General features: G+C 45.5%; 1 protein-coding gene and 1 pseudogene across 1 annotated transcript; one reads left to right on the top strand and one right to left on the bottom strand.

Annotated features, from left to right (window-relative positions):
• Positions 1-640: 640 nt before the first annotated feature.
• On the bottom strand, positions 641-7,648 carry LOC139581874 (large ribosomal subunit protein uL10m-like; annotated as a pseudogene).
• Positions 7,649-7,960: 312 nt separating this feature from the next.
• LOC139581028 (pyridoxine-5'-phosphate oxidase-like) lies at positions 7,961-14,477 on the top strand. The gene is made up of 7 exons (XM_071410330.1): positions 7,961-8,200; positions 10,346-10,470; positions 10,568-10,667; positions 11,505-11,558; positions 11,746-11,874; positions 13,904-13,974; positions 14,089-14,477. The coding sequence occupies exons 1-7, from the start codon at positions 8,012-8,014 to the stop codon at positions 14,243-14,245; spliced, it is 825 nt and encodes a 274-aa protein (XP_071266431.1). The 5' UTR covers positions 7,961-8,011; the 3' UTR covers positions 14,246-14,477.
• The last annotated feature ends 2,762 nt before the right edge of the window (positions 14,478-17,239 follow it).

Consider the following 17,239-nt stretch of genomic DNA (forward strand, 5'->3'; position numbering starts at 1 on the left):
TGGAGAGCTGTGCCACTGCGCATTGTGGCCAGGGCATTATCCGCATTAGCCTAAGGAATTAGATGTGCTTATGGGGTGTTGCTAGACATGTAGACCTGACAATTTACGGTGCACCTAGGCTTGTCTGACCCTATATCTCCATTGGATAACTGCATGTTTACAAGAAATGTAAATCAAGTCTCTTCAATGTTGTTCTGCAGCACAGAATACACATGATCCAATGTTTTGACATGATGTAAAAAGCTATTTTCTATAGTTAAATAAGAAATTCAAGAGGGCTATTTGAACAGGATACTTCATGTGATATAGCACACACACATTCAATTAATACGCAACCCTGTGGGTTAGTAGGGCTTGCCCTGTGACAGACTGCTATTGAATTGAGATGAATATGTTAGGTTCTCTCCCACAAACCCAGAATAGCAGCGGTAATCGGTAATAGACTGACCCAGATGAACATTCTGTAATCCTCAGATTAGCATTTGTCAGGATCTCCGAGACCACTTGTGTTTATTTTGGCTAGCCTGATTCTCATTACTATTGCAACATGCATGACTCTTGGTAATGACTTTTGCAAATGTCTACTCAGATTTTGATATATTAAAAAAGGATCACCCCAGACGATGACCTCTTAACCTCTTTAACCAAGTAGGTTGGTGCGTTTACTTTTTTGCTGGAGCAGCAATGAGAGGTGGGCGGGGTGGCGCTGCAGCATGGAGGCTGTCTGAGGGGTCATCGTGGTCAGGCCTCTCACCAGCTCTCCCTGGACCAGGGTCACTGACAACAGCTTGGCATAGTTCAACACCCCCTGCTAATTCAGCAATGTCTTCCATATACGGGCCCCTAATACAGTGGGAGGAAAAGTAAGACATTACACAATTGCTTGTATTATAGTATCTTCACGGAAGTCATGTAATACAGTTTTGCTATACTGGTAGTAGAACCATCAGATTGTACTTACCCAATAATACCACCTGGGGGCTGGTCCTCAAACTCAGAAACATCTGCTTCACCTTTGGCTCTTTACTAACAAATATAACAGTCTGGCCATTGAATAGAGGCCCCATGTTAATGTAAGGGCTGTCTGGCAGGTAGGACCTCATCACCTGTGGTTAAACAATGTCAAAAACGTCATATTAATGTCACGCGGGACTAGGTGGGTGCAGGAATCAGGCGCAGAGAGAGTTCCACTGGGGGTATAGTGCTCTTTAATAAGGCACACACAAAATATAAGCCCAACAAATACAGGGCGCGGACATATAACGTGACAACCCAAAAACCACAGGGTGTCAAGAGAAAGAAAGAAAATACACCTCAGCCTACAATGCACACACGTAACAAAATAAAGACAATCCCGCACAAAACAAGGGCGGGTCTACCTACTAAATATAGGGAAGCTCATTAACCGAAAACAACAGAAACACAGGTGAAACTAATAAGACAAAACAAACAGACAAACGAAAAAGGGATCGGTGGTGGCTAGTAGGACGGTGACTACGACCGCCGAGCACCGCCCGAACAGGCAGGGGAGCCAACTTCGGCGGAAGTCGTGACAGTACCCCCCTCGTGACGCGGGGCTCCCGCAGTGCGCCACCACTGGCTTCGAGGACGACCCGGAGGGCGAGGCGCCGGGCGATCCGGGTGGAGGCGGTGGAAGTCTCTCAGTAGAGAAGGATCCAAAATGTCCCCCACCGGAACCCAGCATCTCTCCTCCGGACCGTACCCCTCCCAGTCCACGAGGTACTGTAGGCCCCTCACCCGGCGTCTCGAGTCCAGAATGCCACGTAATGTGTACGCCGGGGACCCCTCGATATCCAGAGGGGGTGGAGGGACCTCAGGCACCTCACCTTCTTGAAGGGGACCAGCCACCACCGGCCTGAGGAGAGACACATGAAACGAGGGGTTAATACGGTAATACCTAGGAAGTTGTAACCTGTAACACACCTCGTTTATTCTCCTCAGGACTTTAAACGGCCCCACACACTGCGGCCCCAGCTTCCGACAGGGCAGGCGGAGGGGCAGGTTTCGGGTCGAGAGCCAGACCCTGTCCCCCGGTGTGAACACGGGGGCCTCACTGCGGTGCTGGTCAGCGCTCCTCTTCTGCCGTTGTCCCGCTAACCTTAGCGATTCCTGGACGGCTTTCCAGGTGTCCTTGGAGCGCTGTACCCATTCCTCTACCGCAGGAGCCTCAGTCTGGCTCTGATGCCATGGGGCCAGGACCGGCTGGTAACCTAACACACACTCAAAAGGGGACATGTTCGTTGAGGAGTGGCGGAGGGAGTTCTGAGCGAGCTCAGCCCAAGGAACATACCTCGCCCACTCACCAGGCCGGTCCCGGCAATATGACCGCAGAAACCTGCCCATATCCTGGTTTACGCGATCCACCTGCCCATTACTCTCGGGGTGAAAACCCGAGGTCAAGCTGACCGAGACACCCAGTCTCTCCATAAACGCCCTCCAAACTCTGGACGTGAATTGGGGGCCCCGATCAGAAACGATGTCCTCAGGCACCCCATAGTGCCGGAAGACATGGGTAAACAAGGCTTCCGCAGTCTGCAGGGCCGTAGGGAGACCGGGCAACGGGATGAGACGGCAGGACTTAAAAAAACGATCCACAACGACCAAGATCGTAGTACTTCCCTGGGACGGGGGAAGATCGGTAAGAAAGTCCACCGATAAGTGTGTCCACAGCCGTTGTGGAACTGGGAGGGGCTGTAACTTCCCTCTAGGCAAGTGCCGAGGAGCCTTGCTCTGAGCGCACACCGAGCAGGAGGAGACATAAAATCTAACGTCCTTAGCCAACGTGGGCCACCAGTATCTCCCTCTAAGACTCCGCACTGTCCTCTCGATGCCAGGATGACCCGAGGAGGGGAGAGTATGAGCCCAACGGATTAGCTTATCCCGGACCCCCCCCCCCGGCACGTACTGAGCCCCCGCTGGACAGTTAGGGGGGCCGGCTCTAACAGTGAGGCTCTCTCTATCTCCGCGTCCACCTCCCATATCACCGGTGCCACGAGACATGAAGGTGGAATGATGGGAGTTGGCTCAACGGACCGCTCCTCGGTATCATAGAGGCGGGACAGCGCGTCGGCTTTGGTGTTTTGGGAGCCTGGCCGGTACGAGATGGTGAACTGAAACCGGGTGAAAAACATGGCCCATCTAGCCTGACGCGGATTTAGTCTCCTCGCTGCCCGGATGTACTCGAGATTACGATGGTCAGTCCAGATGAGAAAAGGGTGTTTTGCCCCCTCAAGCCAATGTCTCCACACCTTCAGAGCCTTGACTACAGCTAACAACTCACGGTCCCCCACGTCATAGTTTCGCTCCGCCGGACCGAGCTTCCTCGAAAAGAAGGGACAAGGGCGGAGCTTGGGTGGTACGCCCGAGCGTTGGGACAGCACGGCCCCGACCCCCGCCTCGGACGCGTCCACCTCCACTATGACTGCTAAAGAGGGGTCCGGGTGCGCCAACACGGGCGCATTGGTGAACAGCTCCTTCAGACGACTGAAAGCTCTGTCCGCCTCTGCTGACCAACGCAAGCGCACCGGTCTTCCCTTCAGCAGTGAGGTAATGGGAGCAGCCACCTGACCAAAACCCCGGATAAACCTCCGGTAGTAATTGGCAAACCTTAAAAACCGCTGCACCTCTTTCACCGTGGTCGGAGTCGGCCAATTACGCACGGCTGTAACGCGGTCATCCTCCATCACCACCCCGGAGGTGGAAATACGATAACCCAGGAAGGAAACGGCCTGTTTGAAGAACTCACATTTCTCCGCCTTGCAATACAGGTCATGCTCCAGCAGTCGCCCAAGTACCTTACGCACCAGAGACACATGCGCCGCGTGTTTGGCAGAGTAGATCAAGATGTCATCGATGTACACTACCACTCCCTGCCCGAGCAGGTCTCGGAGAATCTCATCTACGAAGGATTGAAAGACGGCTGGAGCATTTTTCAACCCATATGGCATGACGCGGTACTCATAATGGCCAGATGTAGTACTAAATGCGGTTTTCCACTCATCTCCTCCCCGGATACGCACCGGATTATACGCACTCCTCAGGTCCAGTTTTGTGAAGAAGCGCGCCCCGTGAAATGATTCCACCGCCGTAGCGATGAGAGGTAGTGGGTAACTAAACCCCACTGTGATGGAATTTAGACCTCGATAATCAATGCACGAGCGTAAACCGCCATCTTTCTTCTTCACAAAAAAGAAGCTCGAGGAGACAGGTGATGCGGAGGGCCGAATGTACCCCTGTCCCAGCGATTCAGTAACATATGTCTCCATGGCTACTGTCTCCTCCTGGGACAAAGGATACACGTGACTCCTAGGAAGTGCAGCGTTCTCCAGGAGGTTTATCGCGCAGTCCCCTCAACGATGGGGTGGTAATTGGGTCGCCTTCTTTTTACTGAAAGCGATAGCCAAATCGGCATATTCAGAGGGAATGCGCACGGTGGAAACCTGGTCTGAACTCTCCACCGTAGTCGCACCAACGGCAACTCCTATACACCTGCCTGAACACTCCTCTGACCACCCCTTAACGATGGTCCCTGTCGCCAGGAAATCACCGGGTTGTGCTGAGCTAGCCAGGGAATTCCCAACACCACTGGAAATGCAGGTGAGTCGATAAGGAACAGACTAATCTGCTCCTTATGACTCCCCTGCGTTACCATGTCCAGCGGTACCGTGGCCTCCCTGACCCTTCCTGACCCTAATGGTCGGCTATCTAAGGAGTGCACGGGGAATGGTAGGTCTAACGACACAAGGGGAATCCCTAGCCTTAACGCGAGCCCCCGATCTATGAAATTCCCAGCTGCGCCTGAATCGACTAGCGCCTTATGCTGTAGAGAGGGAGAAAACCCAGGGAAAGAGGTTAACACATACATATGACCGACAGGAAGCTCTGGGTAAGTCTGGTGCTGACTCACCTGGGGTGATCGAGTAGTGCTCCGCCTGCCCTCCCGACTCCCAAACGAGTTTTTCCAGCACCGGTCGGCCATGTGCCCTCGCCGACCACAACTGGTGCAGGAGGACACTCCTCCTCCGGTCCCCCTTGAAGCTGCCCCCCCTAACTCCATAGGGATAGGTGCAGGAGGGCTGGGAGGTGGAAACGACAGGACCTGTTCCGAACGTCCGCGGGCAGCCAGCAGGTTGTCGAGACGGACGGCCATGTCAATGAGTTCATCCAGAGTGAGGGTGGTGTCCCGACACGCTAGCTCCCTGCGGACGTCCTCCCCTACAAGGCTGCATCGGAAATGGTCTATTAAGGCCCTGTCGTTCCACCCTGCTCCTGCGGCCAAGGTCCTGAACTCCAGGGCAAAGTCCAGTGCGCTCCTCGTCTCCTGACGCAGGTGGATGAGGAGCTCGGAATCGGCGGGTGAACTCGGGGTAATGATCCCTCGCCGAGTCTGGACCATTCTACACTGCGTTGGCCCACTCGAGAGCTCTTCCAGTCAGACAGGAGATGAGGGCGCTCACGCTCTCCTCTCCGGAGGGAGTAGGACGAACGGTCGCCAGGTAAAGTTCCAGTTGTAGAAGGAAACCCTGACACCCAGCCGCCGTTCCATCATACTCCCGTGGGAGCTCCAACCGAAGAGCCCCGGAGCCGGATGCGGTAGCAGGAACAGGAGGTGCTGGAGGAGGGGGTGCTGGAGATGAGGTGGGAAGGCCACTCCTCTCCCATCGATCGATCCTCTCCATCATTTGATCCATAGCTGAACCAATCCTGTGGAGAGCACTGGTATGATGGAGGACCCTTTCCTCCCTCGATGGGAGAGGAGATGCGGCTGCTCCTGCTGATTCCATAACTGGTGCGGGATTCTGTCACGCGGGACTAGGTGGGTGCAGGAATCAGGCGCAGAGAGAGTTCCACTGGGGGTATAGTGCTCTTTAATAAGGCACACACAAAATATAAGCCCAACAAATACAGGGCGCGGACATATAACGTGACAACCCAAAAACCACAGGGTGTCAAGAGAAAGAAAGAAAATACACCTCAGCCTACAATGCACACACGTAACAAAATAAAGACAATCCCGCACAAAACAAGGGCGGGTCTACCTACTAAATATAGGGAAGCTCATTAACCGAAAACAACAGAAACACAGGTGAAACTAATAAGACAAAACAAACAGACAAACGAAAAAGGGATCGGTGGCGGCTAGTAGGACGGTGACGACGACCGCCGAGCACCGCCCGAACAGGCAGGGGAGCCAACTTCGGCGGAAGTCGTGACAATTAAAATCTTTCCAAATGCAAACGGCTATACAATTTGCCTCAAAGGCACAATATAAATAAACTTGATGTTGATGCCATGCTAGTAGAGCCTGTGCTTGAGAAGCAGAATATCTTCTGAATTGGTGGCGTTGTTTTGGATCATAGCGATCATCTTACAGTCCTGGAACACCGTCTGCAATTCCTTCTTCAAGAGCAACACCAGGCCACTTTCTTGTGAATAAACCAGGACTCATAAATCAGTCCACATCTCGATACCAGCTCACATCACTACTATTCCTAACTGACCGGATGCTATTCCTAACTGACCGGATGGAGGAGCTCTCCTTTCAGCACTACACAACTATAGATGTGTGTTTGTGTGGTGCTGAAAAGACAGCTCCAGTATGCACACGAACATTGACAGGTTTCTTGTGCTTGTTTTTGAGTTATAAACACATGCGCTGGACTTCACTGACCTCCTGAACTGGTTTGACGTGGGGGGTCAGAATCCCTGGGGGAGCCGCAGGTTTGGGTGAAATGTATTCAGTGACAGTCATCAGCTTCTGTTTGAGGATGTGCATGGACTTCTTGTGACGTGTGACTGCCTTAGAGCCATGCTGGACACTCTGCATCAGGGGCAGCCATCCTGTAGACACACATGTTACATTAATAAGGTGTTTATTGTGTGTTTATAAAGGAGGATTTCTTAAAAAATAATAGAGGTTAGACAGACTGAATCTTATATTTAACTAGGCAAATCAGTTAAGAACAAATTCTTATTTTACAATGAGGGGCCTACCCCAGTCAAACCCTCCCCTAGACCAATTGTGCGCTGCCCTATGGGACTCCAGATCACCGCTGGTTGTGATACAGCCCGGGATTGAACAAAGGTCTGTAGGGCTCCTGAGTGGCGCAGCTCAGGAGCCCTACCGTTCTATGCAGGCAATAAAACCTGATAACTGTGTTGCATTGGATAAAAGTGTTCACTTGTGTGTGCATGTGCATACATTCCAATAATACAGTATATGATGTGAGTGATACAATACAATCCATCTTTATGTCAATGTGATTATCTTTGTACAGTGATGGTCTTGGCTCAGGTTTGACATCAAAGAAAGGATGTATATGGTGGTAGTGTACAGAGCATTTTGCACATCAAGCTTTCTGTAACAACCTTCCACCCAAGAGTAAAGCATGAAGTTGCAATTCGTTTTTTCTCCAGGTGTATTTTTAAAGACTGTTGTTGCAATGCTCTGCTTGTTACAATGTAGCCATGCACTTGCTGAACAGGTACTTGCTACAATGTAACTAGCTTTTTATGTAACTAGCCGGTGTAACTAACTAATGACGGCTAGTTAGGAAGTCATAAGGTGTAAACTGTGTACAACCGAGGACATAGACGCGTGCTCCAACAACATGGTTTGACTCGACATGTAGCTGTATTCATTTAATAATGTAATTTTCTCGAAATCTAAAGGAACAACCAAGATTCGAGCAAATGTCTTAACTAGTTGAACATGTTATTTCTCCAACCTCGTGCAAATTACAAACTGACACGTTTTCATTTTCGTTCCAAAAAATATTTGGTTTTACGGCCTGTATATGCGTAGTTTAAATATGCGTAGTTCAGCGCATAAGCTTAGCTTGCCACCTATTTCTCCTGGAGAAGCAGTTTCTGCCTCTCTTCATACAGTACTGTTTTTGGATACAAAAGCCAGCGAATGTTTGCGTAATATTTTACGTGAGACAGTGAACGTGATTACGTCAGTCAGGCTTTGCGTGGTTGTTGTACAAGCATGAGGCGCATACCCAGTTGCAGTACATTAAAGAATATCAGTGAAATAGGTCAATACTTTCATTCCCATGCCTCGTTGACAGCTTGCTGTCGAGCCTTATTTTCTCAGTCCTTTTGCACGACATCTACGAGTGATTCTACAACCATGGATCTCAGTGGCATGCGGAAAAAATACAAAGGAGACGAAGAGGTGAGAATAAACAAGATTTTTTTTTTCTTACATTCTTGTTATGGCACAAGCTACCTCACTTACCCTTCTAATTTGGGTTGAATGACCGTAAAGATGGCAATGGCAAATGCAGACACTTGCATATTTCAGCGGCACAACAATGCCTACCCAGTTTGCCCACATTGTTTCAGTGGTGTATTATTTAGCACTGTTTTGGAGTGTAAATGACGTTGATGACCCCAACATTTCCATCACATTGCAAGTATGATATGTCAAATGTAAAATCTGCTTACAAAGCTGACTTTGCTTACGTGCAACGTCTTGTGATGTAATGAAGGGGCATCTCCCAATAGCTCCACCACTGGCGAAGGGAGCATAACGGCCCTATAATATACACTATATATGCAAAAGTATGTGGACAACCCTTAAAATTAATAGATTCCGGTATGTCATCCACACCCGTTGCTGACAGGTGTATACAATCGAACACACAGCCATGCAATCTCCGTAGACAAACAGTGGCAGTAGAATTGCCTTTCTGAAGAGCTCAGTGACTTTCAACGTGGCACCATCTTAGGATGTCACCTGTTATTGTGAAGTGGAAACGTCTTTGGAGCAACAACAGCATATCTGCGAAGTGGTAGACCACACAAGCTCACAGAACGGGACCGTTGAGTGCTGAAGCGCGTAGCGTGTAAAAAATCTTCTGTCCTCGGTTGCAACACTCACTACCGACTTCCAAACTGCTTCTAGAAGCAACGTCAGCACAAAAACTGTTCCTCGGGAGCTTCATGAAATGTGTTTCCATGGCCGAAAAGGCACACAGAAGTCTAAGATCACTATGTGCAATGCCAAGCATTGGCTGGAGTGGTGTAAAGCTCACTGCCATTGAACTCTGGAGCAGTGGAAACGCGTTCTCTGGAATGATGAATCACGCTTCACCATCTGGCAGTCCGACGGACAAATCTGGGTTTGGCGGATGCCAGGAGAACGCTACCTGCCCCAATGCATAGTGCCAACTGTAAAGTTTAGTGGAGGAGGAATAATGGTCTGGAGCTGTTTTTCATGATTCAGGCCCTTTTAGATCCAGTGAAGAAGGTTTTAACAATACAGCAAACAATGATATTCTAGACCAGGGTTCCCCAACTGGCAGCCCGCGGTCTGAATTTAGCCCATTGGTGGTTTTATTTGTCCACCCAAGTTTTCTGAGAAAATAAATAAATACATGTTTTGTTGTTAAACATATTAGACTAAAAACACCTGGAAATCAGCTAAAAAATGATTTTACTTAAAAAAATCTGTTTCCAAGTAGTCCCACGCATAATAGAGAGAAATGTGACCATATACAAATGTAAGCATGGTTTGAAATCATTCTGTTTTAGTCAAACATGATACTGTATATGTTTGGGCTTCTTGAGGTCAATTTGCCATCAACAAATGATTGTAAATATGTTCCCGGCCCCCCGACCATCACCTCAAGAAAAAATTGGCCCGTGGCGGAATCTAGTTGATGATCCATGTTCTAGACGATTCTGTGCTTCCTACTTTGTGGCAACAATTTGGGGAAGGCCCTTTCAAGTTTCAGCATGACAATGCCCCCGTGCACAAAGCGAGGTCCATACAGAAATGGTTTGTCGTGATCGGTATGGAAGAACTTGACTGGCCTGGACAGAGCCCTGACCTCAACCCCATCTAACTCCTTTGGGATGAATTGGAACACTGACTGCAAGCCAGACCTAATTGCCAAACATCAATGCCCAACCTCACTAATGCTCTTGTGGTTGAATGGGAGCAAGTCCACGCAGCAATGTTCCAACATCTAGTGGAAAGCCTTCCCAGAAGAGTGGAGGCTGTTATAGCAGCAAAGGGGGGACCAACTCCATATTAATTCCCATGATTTTGGAATGAGATGTTCAACAAGCAGCTGTCCACATACTAGAAAAGAGAATTGTGTCACCTCTAGTCATAACATCTTTATCATCTACAAAGTTATGAAGGTTCACCTCACTGCATACACCCCAGTAATTGGAGTGATATCAGAAATGTATTGAAGATGTCATAATAGACATTTCTCAAAATGTATTTCCTTAAATGTCCAAGTCTGCTTATGTCTTCAATGTAATGTGCATTTTGATGTAAAAGTGTCATTATATTAACATGTCGTAGTGCTTTGAGGAGAATCAGCTCGTGTCTCTGGACCCCATCAAGCAGTTTGGAGATTGGTTTGATCAAGCCACGAAATGTCCTGAAATTGGAGAGCCCAATGCAATGTGCATCGCCACATCCACTAAGTGAGTACCCCCATAAGTACTCCATTAAACACAATGCTTGCTTCTTAAGCTCAAATTGTAACACAATTTCTATCAATCTGCTTATTTCTACGTGAAGAGAAGGACGTCCATCTGCTCGTATGGTCTTGTTAAAAGGCTACAGCGATGAAGGCTTCCGCTTCTTTACCAACTACGAGAGCCGGAAAGGTGGAGAGCTGGTTAGTGTCTGCTACTGTCACAAGGCAGGCATCTTCCTGTCCTCTCAAATGTATGTACTACTAGATTATGTCATACTATTCTTAGGGCTGGGCAGTATACTGTATTTTACAATATACCGATATTGATGCACGGACCGGTTTGGGATTTTACTTTACCTTCTATCACGGTTTTTGAATGTATGGTTTGTTAAATGTGATATGCCGTGTGTAACGTCAATTTTTATAGTTTACACCTTCTACTTGAGTCATCCTTCTGTCACTCAAGGGGCGTATTTGTTGTTGCTTGACCACGAGACACTTGCGTTCAGTCTGCATGGTCAATCCAGCACATGCAACAGTGTTGATGACAACGATGTTATTTCCACTTGTCTTCTTAATTTAAATCCACAAGCGTTCTGTAATTACACAATTAGTTTGTGTTACATCTGCAAACAGCTACTTTGTCTTTTCTTAGCACGTTTTAGCTAAATCCTGTTAGCCGCTAATCGCTAGTTAGCTGGCAGTGTGGGAATGATCTAAAATGAGTGCAGGAAATGCAGAAATTGATGGAAATGCAGGAAATTATTTTAGGTTGAAGTTAAATTGAACAGTATAAAACAATCAGAATGAAGAAAGACCCATTAAAATCATGTAGAATGTATGTGTTGCCACCGTAGCATCACGTACTACTCGTAAAGCAAATGTAGAACTTTTATTATTAAAAAAAAAGTCAAATAGTCAAATACCATCAAAACTTTAAAAACTACTGTGATATGATATTTTGTCCATATCGCCCAGCCCTACTACTTCTGTTTGCAGACTTTACTTTATCAGAATTTTTGATTTCCCTTCCGGTAGGACAGCAACCCTTACGCATGTCTGTGCTTTTACTGGGAGCCCATCAACAGGCAGGTATGTGCTTCATTTTACCTCTTAAAATGTAGCCTACTGGTCAACCCATTGTTTTAATATCTTCAAATATCTTAGATTTTTTTTTAAACACATTGTGACGTGGTTTTTGAATGAATTAACTAATGCAGGATGACACTGAATTTGCTGTACAGTAGTTGGCACTACTCTTGAGAATGTGTGTGTGCAGATCCGTATCGAGGGCAATGTGGAGAGAATCCCCTACCAGAGCTCCTGTGACTACTTCCACTCCCGGCCCAAGAGTAGCCAGATCGGGGCCATTGTGAGCAGACAAAGCACTGCCGTCCCTGACAGAAATGTGAGAACCAGTCCATGCTACTCCACTGTATTATTGCCTTCCACCATTGAGGGACTTAATTCCCTCAAAATGAGGGAAATTAATGAAATATGTTAAATCTGGGCAATTCCAGGCCAGGATAGCCCAAAAATATTTTGGGGTATTATTGCAGATTGCTCTGCCAATTTTCACACATGGCTATTTTAGGTCCTTTTTAAACCTATACATGCCTCCTGTAAGACCCTATGATCTGTGAACCGTCGATGATACAGACAACATCTTGGTGTCATTGTACTCCTTATAGTGTGCTCTAACATAATGGAGTATCTCTAGATTCAGATTTTTCTCTCTCACATGAATCTATTCAACATGAAAAATAATATTTCTAAAGTACCCTTTTTGATTTTGTTAATTTTATGACATACTCTACAAGTACATACAATTTTTAAGTTATTATTTTATAAGCATCACCCACACTGCAATGCAATGTTGTCGTCGGTCTCTCGTTATGTAGTGTTGCGTTGACTCTCTTGTCGTGATGTGTGTTTTGTCCTATATTTTTATTTAAATTATTTTTATTTTTAGTCCCAGCCCCCATCCCCGCAGGAGGCCTTTTGCCTTTTCGTAGGCCATCATTAAAAATAAGAATTTGTTCTTAACTGACTTGTCTAGTTAAATGAAGAAAGAAAAAATATATATTTTTGTGAATGTGCAATCCTAAAGGAGGGCTGGGATTGGTAATGACCTATAATATACATGTCTATACATTTGTCATATGTTCAATGGTACCAGAGAGCCCACTCTGGAAATTGTATGTGTTTGAAGAGGATATTATTCCAAACGATGTATCAAAAAGGGTACTTTTGAGATATTCATGTTGTTTATGTTGAATAACTGAATGTTAAACATTTTATTTCAGAATCTAGAAATACTCCATACTTGAAAGCACACTATAAAGAAGTATAATGACACCAAGATGTTTTCGTATCATGTATGGTTCACGGATCATAGGGTCTTACAGGAGGCATGTACAGTATACAGTTGAAGTCGGAAGTTTACATACACCTCAGCCAAATACGTTTAAACTCAGTTTTGCACAATTTTTTACATTTAATCCTAGTAAAAATTCCCTGTCTTAGGTCAGTTAGGCTCACCACTTTATTTTAAGAATGGGAAATGTCAGAATAATAGCAGGGAGAATTATTTATTTTAGCTTTTATTTGTTTTACCACATTCCCAGTGGGTCAGATGTTTACGTACACTCGATTAGTATTTGGTAGCATTGCCTTTAAAATGTTTATCTTGGGTCAAACGTTTCGGGTAGCCTTCCACAAGCTTCCCACAATAAGATGGGTGAATTTTGACCCATTCCTCCTGACAGAGCTAGTGTAACTGAGTCAGGTTTGTAGGCCTCCTTGCTCGCACACACTTTTTCAGTTCTGCCCACAAATTTTCTATGGGATTGAGGTCAGGGCTTTGTGATGGCCACTCCAATACCTTGACTTTGTTGTCCTTAAGCCATTTTGCCACAACTTTGGAAGTATGCTTGGGGTCATTGTCCATTTGGAAGACCCATTTGTGACCAAGCTTTGTGATGTCTTGAGATGTTGCTTCAATATATCCACATAATTTTCCTCCCTCATGATGCCATCTATTTTGTGAAGTGCACCAGTCCCTCCTGCAGCAAAGCACCCCCACAACATGATGCTGCCACCCCCGTGCTTCACGGTTGGGATGGTGTTCTTCGGCTTGCAAGCCTCCCCATTTTGTGGAGTGGTTGAAATTTGTGGAGTGGTTGAAAAACTAGTTTTAATGACTCCAACCTAAGTGTATGTAAACTTCCGACTTCAACTGTATGTCTTAAAAGGGCCTAAAATGACAACTTTCATCATGATAAAAAAAAAAGTGATACAAATGTAAAAGCATGTCAAACATCCTTCCTCCCAATGAAGTTTCTCTGTGAGAATTGCCAGAATCTGAGATACACAAAATATTTTTGGTCTGTCCTGGCGTGGAGTTGCCCATTTGACGGTTTTGTTTCACTCTGCAGTACCTGAGACAGAAAAATGCGGAGCTGGAGGAAAAGTACAAGGACACAGATGTCCCAATGCCTGACTATTGGTTAGTATTACTATCAAATCACCAGGAATTCTACATGACTTTGCCATGCCAAACCTGTGCAGTAAGTGGTCTTATCATGCAAGTCTGTTCTTGTTTTTGCCTGTCTTCCAACAGGGGAGGCTATATCGTTAAGCCTTACATGATAGAGTTCTGGCAGGGTCAGACCAACAGGCTACATGACCGTATTGTTTTCACACGGCCGAATAATGTTCTAGAAGAGCATCAACATCATGCTGAGGCGGGCTGGGTGTACCAGAGGCTATCCCCTTGACAAGGACGGTTAGGGGAAATGGACTAAAGAGCAGGCTGGAGATTAGGGCTAGCGTACAACTCACTCATGTCAACATCATCAATCAAACCAACATCATTTCAATACATTAGGAACATTTTGATGTTGAATAACTAAGTGCTATATGATGTGTATCTTATTAAGCCATAATTTGCTGTTCTGTTCAATTGGTCTTGTTTTATACCAAATAAAGGAGACATTTTCTGGTTGGTTAGGAGGCCTGATTGTCTATTGTCTCCAAGGCAACAATGGAACATGATTAATGTGATGCAACTATGAACTATACAGTCTAGCACATAACCTGTGACACAAGGTTTTGCTAATCTGAATATGCTATATGGAATGCTTTGCATTTTCTGACTCATGAAGTGCAAAGTCTGTCTAGTAGAGTAGTCACTGTTTGGTAATGATTGACAGAAAATCAGCAATGTGTTTCCGCAGGCCTCAACAACCTCTAGAAACTGTACTTGTAAAGAGCACAATCTCCAGTACTGTGTCTGTTATTTAACGTTCGTACATGAGTTCCATTCTATTGGAGCAGGGATAGCCTACATGTTCTGTCTAGCTGCTAATATGTATTTTAATGGCCCACATCCATAGCAGTTTCTCTGTGATAATGTAATAACGATAGCCTATTAGGCTAAAGTCCCTGTGTTGAATTTGTTATGGACTGATTCCACAGGCAATCCATGTCTTGATCAATCTGCCTTTGAAATATAGGTATATTAAGGTGTGTATATATATAGGTACAGTTGAAGTTGCAAGTTTACATACACTGAGGTTGGAGTCATTAAAACTCGTTTTTCAACCACTCCACAAATTTCTTGTTAACATACTATAGTTTTGGCAAGTCTGTTAGGACATCTGGATGACATCTAAATGACACAAGTCATTTTTCCAACACTTGTTTACAGGCAGATTATTTCACTTATAATTCGCTGTATCACAATTCCAGTGGGTCAGAAGTTTACATATGCTAAGTTTACTGTGCCTTTAAACATATTGGACAATTCCAGAAAATGATGTCATGGCTTTAGAAGCTTCTGATAGGCTAATTGACATCATTTGAGTCAATTGGAGGTGTACCCGTGGATATATTTCAAGGCCTAACTTCAAACTCAGTGCCTCTTTGCTTGACATCATGGGGAAAATCAAAAGAAATCAGCCAAGACGTCAGAAAATAAATTGTAGACCTCCACAAGTCTGGTTCATCCTTGGGAGCAAATTCCAAACGCCTGAAGGTACCACGTTCATCTGTACAAACAATAGTACGCAAGTATAAACACCATGGGACCACACAGCCGTCATACCGCTCAGGAAGGAGATGCGTTCTGTCTCCTAGAGATGAACATACTTTGGTGCGAAAAGTGCAAATCAATCCCAGAACAACAGCAAAGGACCATGTGAAGATGCTGGAAGAAACGGGTGCAAAGTATCTATATTCACAGTAAAACGAGTCCTATATCGACATAACCTAAAAGGCCGCTCAGCAAGGAAGAAGCCACTGCTCCAAAACTGCCATAAAAAAGCCAGACTACGGTTTGCAACTGCACATGGGGACAAAGATCGTACTTTTTGGAGAAATGTCCTCTGGTCTGATGACCATCGTTATGTTTGGAGGAAAAAGGGGGAAGCTTGCAAGCCGAAGAACACCGTCCCAACTGTGAAGCACGGGGGTGGCAGCATCATGTTGTGGGGGTGCTTTGCTGCAGGAGGAACTGGTGCACTTCACAAAATAGATGGCATCATGAGGGAGGAAAATTATGTGGATATATTGAAACAACATCTCGACATCAGTCAGGAAGTTAAGCTTGGTTGCAAATGGGTCTTCCAAATGGACAATGACCCCAAGCATACTTCCAAAGTTGTGGCAAAATGGCTTAAGGACAACAAAGTCAAGGTATTGGAGTGGCCATCACAAAGCCCTGACCTCAATCCCATAGAAAATGTGTGGGCAGAACTGAGAAAGCGTGTGCAAGCAAGGAGGCCTACAAACATGACTCAGTTACACCAGCTCTGTCAGGAGGAATGGGCCAAAATTCACCCAACTTATTGTGGGAAGCCTGTGGAAGGCTTCCTGAAATGTTTGACCCAAGTTAAACAATTTATATACTAATTGAGTGTATGTAAACGTCTGACCCACTGGGAATGTGATGAAAGAAATAAAAGCTGAAATAAATCATTCTCTCTACTATTATTTTGACATTTCACATTCTAAAAATAAAGTGGTGATCCCAACTGACCTAAAACAGGGATTTTTTTGACTAGGATTAAATGTCATTAATTGTGAAACTGAGTTGAAATGTATTTGGCTAAGGTGTATGTAAACTTCCGACTTCAACTGTATATTAAGATTAAGAGATCTGATGTGAGAGCAGTTGTGCCAAGGTAATTCTGTGTAACATGTATATGTATAACAAACATCTATAACAAACAAACCTTTAAAGCTAAACGTATTTTTCATAATTTCATATACTTTAACATATATTCACTCCAGATTACTGGTCATGAGCCCTTGTTCAGACACAGGCAACATATTTGTTGCCGTAATCTTGAAAAGCGCAATGCTCACAGGAATGAACTGTTGAAGTTACTTTGCTAACCACACAAAGATACCACACATTTTTATATGTCTGTGCATCAATAACCTTGAACAGTATTGTTTATATCGGTGTGAGTGAGAATTTAGATGGTAACAGTATTATCGGTGTACTTGAGTGTGGTGTCCACCTTGGGAGTGTATATATATGTTTTGTGCGAATATGATTGCTGCGTTTTTGTGAGTGGTGTGGCTGTTTGTTGTTCATTGGTATTGATATGCACTTGCCTGTGTGTGTGTGTGTGTGTGTGTATGTGTGTGTGTGTGTGTGTGTGTGTGTGTGTGTGTGTGTGTGTGTGTGTGTGTGTGTGTGTGTGTGTGTGTGTGTGTGTGTGTGTGTGTGTGTGTGTGTGTGTGTGCATGCACATGCACATGCG

Source organism: Salvelinus alpinus, chromosome 7, assembly GCF_045679555.1.
Source record: "Salvelinus alpinus chromosome 7, SLU_Salpinus.1, whole genome shotgun sequence".
In the NCBI taxonomy this organism is placed as follows: Eukaryota; Metazoa; Chordata; class Actinopteri; order Salmoniformes; family Salmonidae; genus Salvelinus; species Salvelinus alpinus.